The 17,653-nt window shown below is 44.2% G+C and overlaps 1 protein-coding gene and 1 pseudogene across 2 annotated transcripts; both read left to right on the top strand.

Annotated features, from left to right (window-relative positions):
• Positions 1-722: 722 nt before the first annotated feature.
• Positions 723-3,976, top strand: LOC144130171 (uncharacterized; annotated as a pseudogene). The gene is made up of 4 exons (XR_013313988.1): positions 723-1,145; positions 1,278-1,367; positions 1,466-1,567; positions 1,660-3,976. The product of XR_013313988.1 is annotated as an uncharacterized LOC144130171 (transcript).
• A 4,938-nt stretch (positions 3,977-8,914) lies between these two features.
• Positions 8,915-14,792, top strand: LOC144128031 (uncharacterized). Its single transcript, XM_077661081.1, has 2 exons — positions 8,915-10,071; positions 11,127-14,792. The coding sequence occupies exon 2, from the start codon at positions 11,172-11,174 to the stop codon at positions 13,260-13,262; it is 2,091 nt and encodes a 696-aa protein (XP_077517207.1). The 5' UTR covers positions 8,915-10,071; positions 11,127-11,171; the 3' UTR covers positions 13,263-14,792.
• Positions 14,793-17,653: the final 2,861 nt, after the last annotated feature.

The raw sequence follows: 17,653 nt of genomic DNA, 5'->3' as shown, positions 1-17,653 counted from the left end.
AGCACAATGCCCAGTAGTACGCACATGCGCACTCATTTCCCGGCATTACATGGACCCAGATTTGTACTCACCTCCAAGAACTAGGATTCTTGAAGCGTAATAATCGCTCTCGCCATCGGCGTCCGTCCACTTCACAAAGTACGTCCGCGCTGAAAAGTCATTTTTGTTTGCGGGATGAAAACCCCTCACATCGGTGACAGGAACAATAGCGAAGCTGTTGTTGTCCTTGTACCGCACGTACGCGTAAGCAGGCATATTGCAGAAATGCAGGGCGACCAAGACAACCACGATTCAAAACGCGAACACGGTGTTTAGCTGGCCTTCACGTGGTTCAGCGGTTCAGTTGAAAGCGTGACAGCGCCACTGGGCCTACTGGCTACTGGCTCACTGATGGAGGCTTGTTTTGGATTTTCAGCAGAGTCGTGTGCATGCAAAAATAATTGCCTTCCTAATCATAAAATTGTATTAAAACAGTTTCCTGTCTAGCTGCAAAAGCATGCAAGGTAGATACCATTGTGGTTGATATCTGCTTGTAGAATACGTATCTATCGATGCTCATTGTGGCCTATTACCAGCTGAAGCGACAACAAATACGGCTTTCATCCCTTTTCTGTTCATGACGAAGAATTCACCGGTGTTGCGCTCCCACGTGCTTTTCCTTTTTTATTAAATGCGTTCTGGTGAATAATAGCCACCCGATTCTTGGCCGATCCCCCAGTGTGGGTATGTGCCATCTTTAGATAGGGTAACAACAACTTCCTCCGTAGGCTCTAGCCGCTTGCATCGGTTGCAAGTGATTCACAATTAAGGAGGGGGAAATCACCTGCGGGGTTGCAAACGCCATTGATTCCAATGGAACATTCTAAAAAGCGAGTGCGAGGACCCTATAAGACTTATTTACACCAAAGCTCACAACAATGCTTGCCAAGGACTACGGCCCTGCGACAGCACAGAAGTGACCCCGAAAGCGCCGGCGCTGTAAGTGACATTCCGAGCTGCATATGTGCTGCGCTCAACTTGCGTAGTTTCTCTAACCGAAAAAGAAAACGGAAAAAACTTCATTACAGAGTAGAAAGTGCACAAGAGGTCTGCCACAGACAAGCTTGTCAGAAGAGGGAAACCAGAGATCTCGGGAGCACGCTGAGGTAAGTGGCGCGCTGTTTAAACATGCATTCAGGAAGCAGCTTGATTTATTGCACCATGTGCGCTAGTAAATTAAGTTTAGAGCCCCTTTATTACTCTTTTTTTATGCTTAGCAGCCAGTTTCTTGTGTGCAGAACGTACCTTGCCCAGCAGCTGATGACATTTCGAATTTGACTGCATCGCAAGACGGCGCAAGCCCGGCATATGAGCAGTTGCAATCACTGGTAAGCAAGTTTTTACCTTCTGCAAGAGCAATGCGTTGGTGCGCCTAAAATACAGTTCATGTGAAATGTACATCCACTGCTGAAAATCTCACGTGCAGAGTGCTGTGCATCAGTGCAGCAGCATGAACCAGTCGGCGCCGGAATTCACAGGCGACCCAGAAGATAACCAGGCGTCCGTTCACGGGCAGCAACAGCTCTCGGTAAGTTTTGCAGAACATAGCGTCCCACAGCACATTTGCTAATTCCTACAAATTTATTCGTGCTCTGATAAATATTCTGTTTGCATTTCTAGGAACCTTTCAGTGAGGAGGAGGTCCGGCCTGGGAGTCCAGATCAAGTGGGGAGCTGTGATCCTGGCACCTCAAGTTTGGAGGACAGAACAGAGAATTCAATTTTTGACCTTTTTGAAAGCACTGTGACTGAAAAAGTTGTACTGTGTAAAGGGGACATATTGCTTTTAATTTTAAAATATTCCAAGCGGCATAACCTGACACTAACAGGGCTTGTAAACCTTGTTGAATTAGTTAATTTAATGTTCAGCCAGCCGATATTACCAACTTCTCAGTATTTGCTTGAAAAACTACTGAATCAGCAAGGAGACACACTGAAGTTTAATTATTACTGTCCGATGTGCATTATACATGTGGGGGAGGTTGAAAAAAAAAGCAGTTTAATTGCCCAAAATGCAAGAAGTGGTGGTCAGTGTCTGAGGCACCTTTTTTTGTAATGTTAGACGTTGTTCCTCAGCTGCAAAAGGTCTTAGCAGGATGCGAGTTCCTTGATCTCACGCAGCCTCTGCCGTGCACTGATGAGCTGTCTGACATTTGTGATGGAGCTATGTACCGTGACTTTGTTGCTGCTACTTGTGATGCTGGCCATAGGATCAGCTTTACACTAAATGCTGACGGTACTCCTCTATTTAAATCAAGCAATACTTCAATTTGGCCTATTCAGCTGATAGTAAATGAGGTCCCTGCAGCAGAAAGAATGAAGAAACTCATCTTGGCTGCTCTATGGTTTGGCAAGGATAAGCCGTGCATGGAAATGTTTCAAAATATTTTTGTGCAAGATATGAACAGTCTTTCCACGAACGGCTTTTTACTTAATTACAAAGATCATGCAGAAGTGTTTCATGCTTTCTGCATTTGCTGTTCAGTTGACGCTGTGGCAAGAGCACCAATGCAGGGAGTAACCCAGTTCAATGGATATTTCGGTTGTAACTGGTGTCTCCAGAGAGGCGAGAGAGTTGGAAAGGCAACGAAATATCCAGTTGTTAATGAGTGCCCAGATCGGACTGAGGAGCAGATGATCAATGACATGGAGGCTGCCGTTCAAAATAAGCCTGTAAATGGAGTAAAAAGTGTTTCCCCACTCATCAACCTGGAACATTTTCATATAGTCTGGAGCTTTGTTCCTGACTACATGCATTGTGTTTTGTTAGGGGTGGGGAAACAGTTTTTAGAGTTATGGCTTCAGCCCTCAGCTCATGCATATTATATAGGCTCAGAGCAACAACTTGATAAAAAGATTCAGTCAGTAGCACCTCCAAAAGAAGTGAGAAGGTTTCCAAGGCCAACACGTGAAAGAAGGTGGTGGAAGGCTAAAGAATGGGAAAATTGGATTCTTTTTTATAGTTTACCAGTTCTTGAAGGCATATTGGAAAAAAAATACTTAGACCACTGGGCACATCTTGTAGAGGCAATACAAATCTTGGTGCAAGAAAAAATTTCCTCCTCAGACCTAAACGTTGCTGAAGTATACCTAGTGACCTTCCATGGTTATGCACAACATTTGTATGGTAAGGAGTGCATGACCTTTAATATGCACCAACTCCTTCACCTGACAAAAAGTGTGCGCCATTGGGGGCCACTGTGGGCTCATTCAGCCTTCCCATTTGAGTCTGGTAATGGGACCTTAAAGCAAGCAGTCAAAGCTGCCAATGGCATCCCACAACAAGTATGCAGAGTTCTGCAAGTGGATGGCTTGGTTAACAAGCTCAGCGAGGCAACAACTTCTATTAGAGTTGCATCCTATAGTGCCACTCTAGGTTCGGGCTCCAGGACACTAAATAGTGTTGCTATTCGCGGTGAGGCACGGTTCTTTGGGAAGGGCACACCATTCTTGCAGCCGCAGTGTGAAATAAGAAACATCCATATGCTGCCTGAAAGTCCTGTGCAGTATGCAAGAATGTATAGAAATGGCTGCATTTTTACCAGCTCAAATTATGCTCTGGGAAGGAGAACTAATAATTCAGTTGTTTTTCTTTCAAATGGATCATATGGCATCCTTAGGAATATTCTCTGCTGTGGGGAAAGCACATTTGCTGTCATTTAGCTGCTGAAGTGCATACCTGAAAAGTTCGGTGCATTAATTTCGCGTCATGTGCTAAGAGTTGTAAGGCATGAAAGTGTGCTGACATTGTTGCCGATCACACAGATTGAAAAAACTTGTGTCTTCGTTGACCTGGGTAGTACATATGTTTCAGCAGTTCCGAGGTCTTTGAATCTCTAAGTGGGGTAGCACTTGATTTTAACTTTTATGTTTACTTTTTAGTGGTTGGTTGGTTTGGTTTATTATGTTTATTGTCTGAAAGCAACTCAGGCTATAAGAGATGCTTTAGTAGGGGGCTCTGGTAGTGCAGATATTGAGACCACCGGGGATTTTTTAACGTGCACTGACATCGCACAGAACACGGGCCTCTAGTATTTCGCCTTCAACGAAATGTAACTACCGCGGCCGCGATCAAACCAGCGTCTTTCTGGTCAGCAGCCGAGCACAATTACCACTGAGCCACCGTGGCGTGTCAAGAGAGCCGGCACTAGCCTCCCTCAAGTATTGATTTCAATTGAGTCCAATGCTCCTCAGTGATTGGACTAGAACCGGCGTATTCAGCATAGCATGGCCGATGGGATGTCAGACATTAATTTACATGAATCACCACATGCCATTTGCCTGTGCTTGTCAAATAATCACAATTCTATTTTTTTTCTTACTTCACGTGTCCGTGATGCAACAATACCTGTAACATCAGAGTTAACAGTATTGAGGTCACACAAGACACGCAGAGAGTAATACAATCACAGTTTTGTCTGATTCAATTGTTCTTTTATGTTCGAGAACACTCTTGCAGGCTAGTTGGTACATATTTTTCGAAAAACGTCTCCGTGATGTCAGTATTGGCAAAATTAAAAATCATGGTGTTTACTGTTCCAAAGCAACTCTGGCCCAGAGATACTGTAGTGGAGCTAGGGCTCTTGTTTTTGTGCATATACCTTGTGAACTCAATTGTAGAGAATAGCCGGTGTTTCACGCATTTTATTCTTTGCCAATCCACCTCTGCCGATTGTGTTACACGGACCTAGAAAGGGGCTCTCAATAATTGAAAGTTGCGATACACCTGGGATGTTAAAAGGCACCGCTTCATAATTATCCTCCAGCAAGAATTATTTTAATGTGTTTTGCGGAAGCTGAGTTATATATAGACAAAATTTGAACTTCCATGTCTTCGTGCCTTTCCCTCTACTCTCGCATGCCAAAACGACAGTGCTCCTCCACCGGCCTCACCCACTCTTCCCTGCCCCTACCTCCGTCGGCTGTGACACACACAGAGTGGCCGCGGTGGCGCTTGACGTCTGAAAGAATTTGGCACTGGGAACCAATGATGACCCCCGGCTGCTGACGTCACTTGCACCATGTGACATCGTATGCCAGGTTCTCGCGCGAAAACCCGGCACCGCGTGTCACCGCGAGGTGCAAAGGCGGGAATTTTTAAAAGTGTATTGTAAATTTCCCGCTCGCTTTTGAGGTCTCGTACTCGGCATGGTCACTTGGTGGCCTGTACTCTGCATAGTGCCAGCATTTTAAAGCCGAGCTCAAACACCCCTTTCTGTGGCCTGTTAAAGGAGTTCTCCATTCACATTCAGTTACCTGGTTCTATGCCAGTTACAACCACCTTATCCTTACAAACTGCTAATCTTATTGGTTGACCTCCCTGCCATTGGCTGCCGCAGTTGACTTGCCTTAGTTTTGGTCCATGGTTTATGGGGGTTTAATGTCATACTTCCCCATTCACTTTCAGTTACCTGGTTCTATGCCAGTTGCAATCACCTTATCCTTACAAACTGCTAATCTTATTGGTTGACCTCCCTGCCATTGGCTGCCACAGTTGACTTGCCTTAGTTTTGGTTCATGGTTTATGGGGGTTTAACGTCCCAAAGCGACTCACCTAGGCTATGAGGGACGCCATAGTGAAGGACTCCAGAAATTTCGACCGCCTGGGGTTCTTTAATGTTCACTGACGTTGCACAGCACACGGGCCTCTAGAATTTCGCCCCCATAGAAATTCGACCGCCACAGCCGGGATCGAACCCGCGTCTTTCGGGTCAGCATCCGAGCGAGTTGCCTTGGTTTTGTGGGGCTTTAATGTTCCAAAGCAGCTGAGTGTGAGAGGTGAGTAGTGGAGGGGTTCCGGTTGGATTTAAGCCACATGGGGATGTTTACTGTGTGCTGACATCGCACACCACAACGGGTGCATTGTCTTTCAGCTCCATCGAAATAGTCGAGCGTCTTAACCACTGAGCTGCCAACTATTTCACGTCAAATCCACTCGGCAGAGGCAATTGTATGGCTGTATCAGATGAATTGCTCTGCAATGCCATTTTACATAGCTCCATCACAGTTCTAAAATAAAATTATTTCTCATTTTGTGCACTTACAGATGTAATGTGCTATGTACGGTTTAAATTTCCTTGGACGGATGCAGTACTGGAAGGAAACTGCGAATATTCGACCTCCTGGGGTGCTTTAGAGTGCACTCACAATGCACAGCGCTCTGATCCTTTGTATTTGGTCTCCATCAAACCGTTTGACTGTCGCGGCTGGGAATGAAATAAGAATGAGGAAGCTCATCTTGGCTACTCTATGGCTTGGTAAGTGTGATAAAGATGAAGTGTGGCAAGTGCGCTGCACGCACTCGCGCGCATGGGGGGAGAGAGGACGACGAAGTAGGGGAATACAGAGCGGCTCGACCGTATGCTACGTGTACTGTTTCATTGCTAATTATCATTACTATGATACAACAGTAAGGATACGCCATGCATCCAGGTGCCTAGTCACTGAACTACCATGGCAGTCTCTTTGCATTTCTGCTTTGTATTGTGTAATGACCACTCCCTTCGGTGCATGCATTATAGGAGTTGACACTCACATTCTTGAACAGATTGCAAGCTCGTCTCGTTATTGTACATATTTTCTTGCTTGTATTATATTGCTTCATTTTTCTTGTGTCATCTTATTGCTGCACATTTTCAAATAAATTATGTGCTTGCATTGGCTATTTTGTTTTCGGTGTGATTAAAACTTTTATACACAAACTGATTTTCAGATGCTTTTGTGAAAATTTCAAGCAGGTAAGCATATTCTGAGAAAGTTATATAAGAACATTTTTACAACACACTCATCTGGCATAGCTCCCTGATCACTTTCCCCAAACTGATCAATAATATCCACATAGAGGCGACCCCGCTATTGAGCAAGGTGACACCATTTTAAGCCTTGTAAACTGAAATCTGAAAAACCAATTGGAATCATCGAAACCATTTGGCATTGTAGGAAGTAGTTGTATTCTCCATTGGAGGTTGCAAAACCATTTGGGATTGTGGGAACCAATTGGAATGCCCAGTTGGGATTTGTAAACCAATTGGTTTACCCAACTGGTCTGACCAATTGGGTGACTACATCCCAATTGGTTCCAGCTGGAACCCATTGGCAGACCAACTGGTTCCATTTGGTCCCAACTGGAACCATTTGGCCCCAACTGGAACCATTTGGCATTCCCAATTGGTCTCAATGGTTTTTTTTGACTGGGACCCGCGCCGATTTATCGCCATCGCGCACATTATCGCTCAGCCCTAGGATTCTAGAGTGCCCGGAAGTTCCCAAAGCGATAAGCGTTTCGTCCCGCCATCGCTCGGTGAATCGCGCTCGTGTGGTTCCCACTAAAGTTGAGCGAAATAACGAAAGCTCGCGGATGCACACTTAGCGTCTCTATGACAGCAGCGCAGACTCAGAAGGAAGCGCCGATTTATAGCTCAAGTACGTGAACTGGTAACAAGACAGATAAAATATAAAGTGCAGTGATTTTCACCATCACTTACCGGCAGCCACCACGTATGCGTCACATGGCTCGTCTCCCTCCTTCCACACTATTTTAAACGTTTTGCCAGCTAAGGCCTCTACCACCGTCGGATCTTTTATAATCGAGGTGGCAGTGGCCACGTCGACCATACATCGACTTGAATACACATCCCACTGCTCAGATGAAGCCCACTTAACTAAAATATGAGACATCACGAATATTACTAAAGCTGAAGATAGCCGAGAACAAGAGAGCTGAAAAAGAGACAAAAGCAGTTTCGGTATGCTTGCGCCGGTCGCTGTCGTCTGCTGCCACTGCGCTGCAGCGTTGCCCGCGGCGGCGCTGGCGGCGCAGACGCGTTGTGTCTTTTTCGCAATTTATTTCTTTGATATACTATTTTTAATGCTTACGACTGGTTATATTTTCATTCATAAGCATGTTTGTGTTGTCTACTATGGTCGAGAAATTTTACTTTTTATTAGGCTTGACTCCAGCCGCGTTTGCCACCAGATACCAGGATCGCTGCAATCGTTCCGACCGTGGCGACACTTACGGCGCGGACGCGCAACTTGCAACATGCCACAGCACTTGACAAAAGCAACTCGAGAAAGGCCGACAACTGGCTTGACTAGGCTACAACTATGGCTAGTACAACGTACTGAAGTCACAACCGGGCATAGCTGAAGAAAACTACGGCCAGTTACCGAATTGAGAGCTGTTGCGCGGCGCCGCCACAACTGTCTGCGTTGATGTAGTTGAGGAGCGCTGCAGTCGTACCAGGCTACAGGGTTGTGCGGCATTGCGTTCGCGAAGCGGTCGCGGCAGTGCAGTGACATTTTTAAATACACGTCACAAAAAAATAACAATTAATAAGTAGAAGTATACGAAAAAATTGATAATAAAATATAATTTGTTGTTAATGAGCACTTCTATTTTGTACTTGAACGTTGGATGTCAGTTTGGCGCTTGCGTATTGTTGCGCCATCTATGTGCTTTTTAAAAGCTAAAAACATTTAAAATACATTAAAAACAAGCATATATTTAAAACTTAGGCCTCCAGTGGCTGTCGCGACTGCACAGTAAAAGGCGAGAAAACTCTCGCGCTACCGGCTCTCACCACGATTTAACGCCTGTCGTGGTTTCCGCAACGCAGGACATGTGACGTCTTTCGAGTTAGCGCGAGATACAGGCGCTGTACGTCGATGAGGTGACAGTTTCTGCTGGAAATTACCAGCTACCGCCGTTTACCGGATTTGTTCTGCAGATATGCCGAAAAGATACCGAGAGTGGTTGCTCAAAGACAACGTTTCGAAACCTCGCTCAACAAAATTCAGACACGCGAAGAAAGCTGCTCATAGTGATGGCCGTTTGCTGTTTGGAGCTCCTGACAGAACGGAGGATGCAGCGGCTTCAGTGGGCATGCCGGCTGACGCTTTAAATGATGAGGGATCTTCAAGTGACGACTTCCTCGACGATCTAGACAGCAGTGCTGAAATGAACACTGCAGCAGACCCGTCTCTCGGCTTCATAAGTGATGGGCTTCCTGAAGCAAGCGATGGGCAGCTGAATATCGTACAAAGTGTAAGTGCGAACAAACTACTCTAGTTTTTTTGCATGACCTGTTTTAACTCACAAATCTGCTATTGTGGCATCGTGAACGTTCGAATGTATCATTTTCTATTTCGTGTGTTCGCACGTAGCGCGGCCGGTGCACAGACAGGTAGAGAACAAGGCGAAGTCCACCATTAAACTTGAACAGTTCATTTGGCAAACTTGTGCCCGCAAAACAAACGAGAAAAAAAAACGGTGGTGGTGATAGCAGCCTGCGTCGACGTCTGTCGTCGAGCCGAATTATGCCCCTCTGGCTTGTACGTAATTTCTAATTCTGTTACCGAACTTATGGCTGTGCCACATTGATACAAATTATCGCCATTTGAGTTCCATCCTTTAGTTCCTTAACGTCACTAAATCCTGGTGTCGGTGCCACACGGTCGGGTTTAATGAACTAACAAAGGTGCGACGACGATAGTTGTAGTTAGATTTGCGTTGCAAGCTTATCAGAAAATAAATGTCCATTCAATTTAAAGGATTTTTATTAAAAAAAACGTATAAAAAGTGTTCATAGAAGTAACATGCCTATTAGTGCATAAATCATTTGGCTGTACGAAAGTATTTGTTTATCGGCCGCTTTCAAGTGGACAGCGATTAGAAAATGGCCCTACTTTTTCTTTTAATTGTTACAACCTTCTCGCATCTGTTCAGCTGCACACTTTGAACTGTGTCAAGAAATATGCAGTTACTCTTTACAGTTGTGGCATTTGCTTTACATTCTCTGCAGTTATGTGCAATGACACAGTAAGTCCCATTAAGCCTGCATTATTGGTACACTCTTCTTAATAATACAGAACATGTCTGTTTCCACAGGATTCAGAAGCAGGTTCTGTTACAGAAGAAGATCCTGCTGATGCTCTGCAGTATGACCTGCTGGATAATGTGTCCTCGTGCTCCAGTGATGACGAGGACTTGTCGCCCCAGCATGAACCTTCAGAAAACCAAAGATCAGAACTGGTCAGTCTGTTTAGTAGTCTTACTCATGGGCACTGGAGTCGTAAGGCAAGGACGGGCGGGCCTTTCTCCTCCCGAAAAAAGTTCTAAGTGGGACCTAATCTATTATTAAAAGGTTCATTCTTTCATAGTTTTGTTCACAACACTTCTGCTTGTCATGAAGGACTGTTCATTCCACATTTGTTTCTCTTTATGAGCTGTTCGTTACAAGTCACTGCGACTCCCATAACATGCCTCAGTTCGCGCTTGGCTGTCAGTTTTGCAGTTATGTGCGTTAAATTAGTCTAGTTCTGGAAATGGACAGACATGTCTGTCTGCAGCCTTTTTCTTGGTATTCAACTAAAATAGAGCGCATCTGTCCTCTCATGTCATGAAGTATTAAATGAGACATTCTGTCATTACAGAAAATTGTCCTGTTCAAGCAGGTGACCGTCCGCCCTTCTTTGCCTTAGCCCTTGTCATCCCCTGCACTCGTTCAGAGAAAATGGAACAAGGTCAAAATGAGTGCTCATAACGTAATACTCCTTATGATGGATCCCTCCTCCGTCAGGCCACAAACAATCACTGAACTGTACTCAGCACTGTTGCCACTAGTTTAGTGTAGAATTACTTCGACATATTTGACTTCTTGACACGGCGACTCATGGCGACTTGCGAAAGAACTTGAACATGATTTGCGTGCTGCTTTTTCTGAATATACACACATCAAGCATGTTGCGAACTGCGCAGTGAAGGGTGTTGTGCTTACTGAGTGTGAATTTACGGCCATTGAACTTAGGTATCTAGCTGATTAACACAACCCGTGTCTTAATAACCACAGAATAAAATAGTGCAAGCGAAGGGAGAAAGGAAAGGAACAGGTAAATGAGAATTCTTGTTTTGACATAGCTCGCACCTATGTGCTCCTGTTTTTTTCTTCCTTTTTGCTCACTTTCCTCACAAGGCTGAGTTTGCTTGTAAACTGACCAACCTGACAACTTTTATGTATTGTAATCCTGTATACAGGCTATGTGATGTATGACAGTTCTGTATTCAAAACTGTTTTTCTTATTTTGCAGGATGAGCAACTCTACCCTGGGTCACGCTTGACCATTGGTGAGAGCATGGTGCTTATTCTTGGACATTGCCTGCGGCATAACACCACTAAGGAGGCAACTGAGAGCCTTTTAAAGCTCATTGAAGCCCACGTGCCTAAGGAAGCTGCCATACCAACATCGAAGTACATCTTTTTTAAGCAATTTACAAATGCTAGGGAGAGTGCCACACTGCACTTTTATTGCCCATCTTGCTTACTTTATCTGGGTGAGAGGCAGGCACAGGAACTCCACTGTTCCACCTGCGGTGCTAATTTTGTTGTCGACACACTAAAAAAAAATGAAAGCTATTTTCTTACTTTTGACATTGCCAAACAAGTCAAGGACAAGCTTTCGCTTGATGAACTAAACTTCAAGTTATTGCCCAGACAGTTGTCCTATGATGTAGGCGAGCTGACGACTAGCCAAGGTTACCACAACCTGCCAATGTCTACTCATGACTTGTCAGTAACGTGGAATACAGACGGTGTTCCTCTTTATGAGTCATCTGGGTACAGCATCTGGCCGCTGCTTCTTCAAATAAATGAATTACCCCAGAAAGTGAGAACGAAACACATGCTTCTAGCTGGGTTGTGGTTTGGTACCACAAAACCTAAAATGTGTTCCTTTCTCAAGCCATTTGTTGAACAAATGAACATTCTTTCCAGCAGTGGTTTCCAGTGCACAAACCTGAAAGGAAATACTCTGAAGGTGCGAATTTTTCCAGGGCCCTGTTGCGTCGACACAGTGGCCAGAGCCATGGTTATGAACATGAACCAATTTAATGGTTCTTATGGCTGTGCTTGGTGCATGCATGAGGGACAAGTTGTTAGGAAAGGCAGCGGTCATGTTCGTGTGTACCCTGTTCTCTCTTGTCGACCAGCGCCTAGAACACACAAGACATTTTTGCGAAATGCTGCTAAGGCAGAGGCAACACAGCAAGCCAAATGTGGTGTCAAAGGTTCAAACGTGCTGTTTCATTTGGCATTTTTTTCATTTCCGGCAGGTTTTGTTGTCGACTACATGCATGCTGTGTGTGCTGGCTTTGTTAGGCACACAGCATGCATGTGGTTTGACACCTCCATGTTGTTTCCGTACAGTCTTGGAGGCAAAATTGATGAGATTGACCAGCAGCTGTGTGTTTTGAAACCTATCTGGGAGATTTCTAGGCTGCCGCGCTCGCTTAAAGTCCGGAAATACTGGAAAGCATCAGAGTGGCGTAACTGGTTGTTGTTTTATTCTCCAGTAGTGTTGAATAACATTCTACCAAGAGTGTATTACAAGAATTGGTTGAAGCTTGTCAAGGTGATGCACTTTCTTCTTGCTGACACAGTCGCTGTAGAAAAACTGAAAGAAGCTGGCAGGACAATGTACGTGTTTGTGAGGGAGTACCAAGATCTGTACGGAATAGCACATATGACATATAACACCCACCTTTTATTGCACCTTGTTGCATCAGTGGAAGTATGGGGCCCATTATGGAATTATTCAGCATATGCATTTGAGGGCATGAATGGGCAGCTCGTTCAACTTGTAAATGGCACACGCTATGCTGGCTGGCAAGTGGTTGAGAAGTTTTATTTTCTATCAAACCTTCCCATAATATGGGACAAATGTTCCCACTTTGAAGATGCCCATTCAAAGCACCTGCTAATGAAGTACTTTTTAAGGGGGTATAATTTGCGAAAGAACTCTCAGAGCACTTGTGGTGTTGTTTTTTTTGGAAAGGGAGAGACTTGTAACCGTGGCATCTCATACAAAAAAGTGCTAATTGGTTCATTCCTCTACTGCACGAAAGGCCTTGATAAGTCACGCCGCCTTAACTCATTTGTGTGCATCAATGGCATATTCGGCCAAATCGAGAATATTTTGGCAATTTGTGTAGAGGGACATCGATCATGTGCATGTGTTCGCCGTGTTGTCTTTCATTTGCGCAAACTTCACGTAGTAAGAACATTTGTTGCCGATAACTTGAGTGGAGCCATCATACATGAAGTTTGCATGACGTCAGAAGAAGTGGAGATGGTTTGCGAAAATCCACGAAAATGTATGTTATTGCAGTCTTCGTCAAAGACATTTGTGTGCTGTGTTGCGAGCAAGTACATTTTTGAAGCAACATAAAGATGTTCTTGCATGAGGCAGAAGGTAGCCAGAAGCAACGAAATTTTTTATACTAAAGTGCTAAGGGAGAAAATACTAAAATATCTTATTTCGAGCACATACTTGCTCATTGCTAGCATTTTTTTGGCAAAGCAACATTCTTCCATAAACTTAAACTGGTAGAATTTTGCAACAGTGTCGAATTTTAAATAAGAACCGATGGCACAAGTGCATTGCCTTTTAGGGAGAATACTTTGACGCTTGCTTATTAAATTATAAAAATGATTTGAACTATAAACGGCTCAAAATGATTATCACTACTTTTGTATCCCTCTCATACATGCTGTTCCAGCACTAAAAGTGCCGTTTCTCATGTTGTTGCTATAAGCTTTTTTGTTGTTGGCCGTGGTACATGCCGCTCAGTTGCTTGTGTTGTCTTGTCTACAGTAGGTGTAAATTAACCTTGTTTCTTTTGTGTTTCATACGTAGGCTGCGCACTATTTGTAAAAGCTTTCTTTATATAGAGGTGCAATTCAGTGCAACAGGTTGATGTATTTGTTTTCCTGGCATACAATTGTGCCTACACACGTTTATGAGAGTACATTATTTTTGTGTCCATGAAATTCTTTATTCAGTGCTCATTTCATAGACTTGAATTGCTCTCAAGTGCTCTCATACAATTGACTGAATGGTTTCTTTCCGAGCGCTAAGCCTGTCTTGCTCAAACCAAGTAAATTGGTTCATTGCTGTGAATTAGGTATAAAAACTGTTGTTTGTGCCACACAAATGTTTATTTTTTAGTATTTTGCCATAGCAGCGACACATGAATTAGTAGGTGTGCATACTATTGTACTTCTCTAACAATTGTTAGTTTTTATTGTTTGAAACGTCTGTAGTTACGATGTATTTTGTTGACTTGCCTATGCACATAAATTTCATTACATTGTTTCTGCTATGTCTTGTGTATTTCTTGGAAAATTAGTGTGCTCAGTGTGAAATCTTCACCTGAAGAGAATAACTACAGGTGCATATTGCATATATCTGCTTCTTCAGGTATGTGTCGCAGTTAAAACATTGCCTGCAGTGGACGCCAACTAAATGTGATGTTGGCTTCTATTTCTGCCTTCATTGCTTTCAAGAACAAAAGTCTCGTTAAGCTGCAAACTAGCACCTTTCAGTTCTTGTCAAAGCTTTTGTTTTGTAAATGAATGAATGCCAAATAAAGGTCGATTGATTTATGTATATATAACTACCTTTTGTTATCGCAGGCCTGTGTGGCCTGTAATTGTGTTCTGGTAAGCGGTTCTGTAAGCTTGTTGGAGTATAAACCTGCATACCTTCTGCAGGTCATACTTTTTTGTTTTATGGGAATCCTATGGGTTAGCTAATGGGCATGCAAGAGATGTGCCATGAGATATTGAAATCTGCCTTAAATTGGACATTCCTCTGGACATACCAGGAATGGGCACTCCAGTTTTAGCAAAAATCATGTTCAACCCTAGTTTAACCTTAATTAGTGTTCTACTGATCAAACAAGTTTTGGTAGATGCAAGCAGGCATGGTTTGTAACTAGCATCTGGCGTGAGACTGAGTGCAGAATAACCGTTATATATGACTTGCTTCCACACTGAATTGACCAATAGTGCAACTGCTGCATTTAATGCAGATTACATAGCCACTACCTTATTTCAATTAATATTAACTGCTGTCGGTTGCAGGCACTCTCAGACTGTGTATCCGGCGGGAAAGTTTAAAAAGGCAAAACTAAGGATAAAATGTGTCTTGGTTCAGTATACATGCATGCATACATACTTAAGCACATTAGTCTGCAGAACATCTAGACCTAGTCTGCAGAAAATCTGCAGACTAGGTCTACATGAAGGTGTCTGGTGGGTGACTCATAGGTGACTGAAAGGTCAAACCAATTTAATCGTAATTATAAAATGTGTCATGGTTCAAAATATATAAATGTATATATATATACCCACGCATACACACTAGGCGCGCATATTAAAGACTAGTCTACTTGAAATCCGCTCGGCATCTACAGACATTCTGCAGACTAAGTCTACAGGAAGGTCGAATCTACAGGTAGGTGACAGGGGTGACTCGTGGGTGACTCATGTATGACTGAACGGTCAAACCCATTTTTGTAAGGGATCTCTGGCGTTCCCCAAGGTTCCGTTCTTGGCCCACTTCTTTTTCTAATCTTCATTAATGACCTTCCTTCCGGTGTTTCATCCACTATTCGGCTTTTTGCGGATGATTGCATCCTTTATCGTCGCATTGTCACTAACAGGGATCAACTATCGCTTCAGAACGACTTACACATAATAGAACGGTGGTGTTCCGACTGGCTTATGCAGCTTAATGTCTCAAAGTGCCAATTCATGCAAGTATCGCGAAAACGTTCCAACATCAGCTCTGCATATTCACTCCTGTCAAACACGGTAACCCAAGTCCAATCATATCGGTACCTTGGAATCACCATCTCCAGCAAATTAACCTGGTCGGAACACATCTTATATCTAGCATCTAGAGCATCAAAATCACTTGGCCTCATCCGAAGATCCCTGTACCTAGCCCCTCCTTCTGTTCGAAAATTAGCATACGAAACATTCACCCGTACCATACTTGAATATGCAGCGGCTATATGGAATCCTCACCAAGCATACTTAATTAACACCTTAGAAGCCGTTCAAAACAGAGCAGCCCGTTTTATATCCTCAAATTACAATAGACACAGCAGTATCACCAGTATTAAATCTTCGCTTAACATCCCGCCACTAGAGCTCCGACGGAAAATCGCACGACTCTGCCTCTTTCATAAGTTATATTACAATTTTCCTGATCTTCGTGACACATTATTACTAGCTCCCATCAGAACATCGCGCCGCCTGTTTAACCTCCTCAGCATTCAACGTATACATGGATCGACCTTGGCATTTAATAAATCTTTTCTTCCAACTGCAATAGAAAATTGGAACCTGCTACCCGACTACATTGTTAACGAGCGCGACGCTACTAAATTTCGACAGGCATTAATTAATCACTGTACTGAATAAAAGACACTTCTCAAACTTCACCCAGTTAACTTATTATTTTTCTTGTTGTTGTTGTAGTTGTTACCGCCTAATTCAGCCTTGTGCCCTTCATTATTGACCAACGTTGTATTGTGATGTATCGTTTTTCATTTTATTGTATTGCATTATGTTTTGTTGTATTAACGTATTATTCTTAGTTGCATTTGCTTTGTCCCCCCCCCCCCCTTATGTAATGCCTCAACAGAGGCCTTTAAGGGTATAATAAATGATGAATGATGATGATGATGTTAGAAACAAGCCGGTGCTGCTCCTAAGCAATCACACGCACGCGGTAAAGTAGAACAAAAAAAAAACAGCGGGGAAGAACCCCCGAGAGCACAGGGTGTTTTCACTCAGCTCGACGTCAGAGCGCCAAAGTAAACATAGACACGCGTTGCGTCGATTCTTTTCAAATGTTGGAGAAGTTTTTGCTTGTTGTCGGCGGAAAGGGGGTAACCTTTTGTGCCAAAGGATACCCCCCCCCCCGGCTTCGCTCCGGCACCGATGACTCAGCGTTCCGCGAATGACCTAGATTGTTCTAGAGGGTGGTTTCCACGCTCGACCAATGCGGTCGCGCGCCCGGCGTAAGAAGGAGAAGGAGTTTGTGCGGTTAAAGCTGAGTGTATGTGCACGCCTGCCTAAGCGAGAAGAACAAACAGATGCGGTCCGCGCCTATAAATGAGGGGCTGCAACCACTGTCTGTTAGCCAGAGCGGCCGTTTAAGCTTCCGAGAAGCGCGCCCGCTCGACTCCCGGGAGAACACCACTCGCCCAGCCCGGACCAGCAAGACAACGTGAGCCAGTCTGCAGATCGGCCCCGTCGTGCTCCTCAGGTCGTCGGACTGTCGCAGTGCCCGGTGAACAAATTGTGTTTTCATTATTTGTCTCTCTCTGTGTTAGAGCACTTTAGGCGCAAAATTTTTGTTGAATTGTATCTCTCTCTACTGTTACTTTGCACGAGTTGCATTGTATTTGTAAATCACTTCGTACCTGCTCGTACGAGTGATTGTGAAATACTCTGTGTCGTGTCCTTGCTGTATAAATTTTGTTTTGTTTTGTGAACCTTTGGCGCCGACCCATTCTCTGGCTTGCGACCGGCGAAAGCTGGGTACCAAACGACCAACCCCCTTGTCACTTGGTAGGTGGTCTCCGGCTGAGCTTGCCACGCTGAGTCGAGGGTATCTCCTTTGGGACCAAGACCGCTATCCCCACACGCTCTAAGGTGGTCTGGAAGTGCACGCAAAAGTGCGCGAAGTGGTGACATATTCTGGCGTCGCGACAAGAGGCTTGGTGTTTTGTAAGCGCGGAGAACGGAGAAAGAGTTGGAAGG

The sequence above is a fragment of the Amblyomma americanum genome, chromosome 4 (genome assembly GCF_052857255.1).
Source record: "Amblyomma americanum isolate KBUSLIRL-KWMA chromosome 4, ASM5285725v1, whole genome shotgun sequence".
Taxonomy (NCBI): domain Eukaryota; kingdom Metazoa; phylum Arthropoda; class Arachnida; order Ixodida; family Ixodidae; genus Amblyomma; species Amblyomma americanum.
The sequence above is the reverse complement of the archived record's forward strand: the minus strand, read 5'-3'. Positions and strand labels throughout refer to the sequence as shown.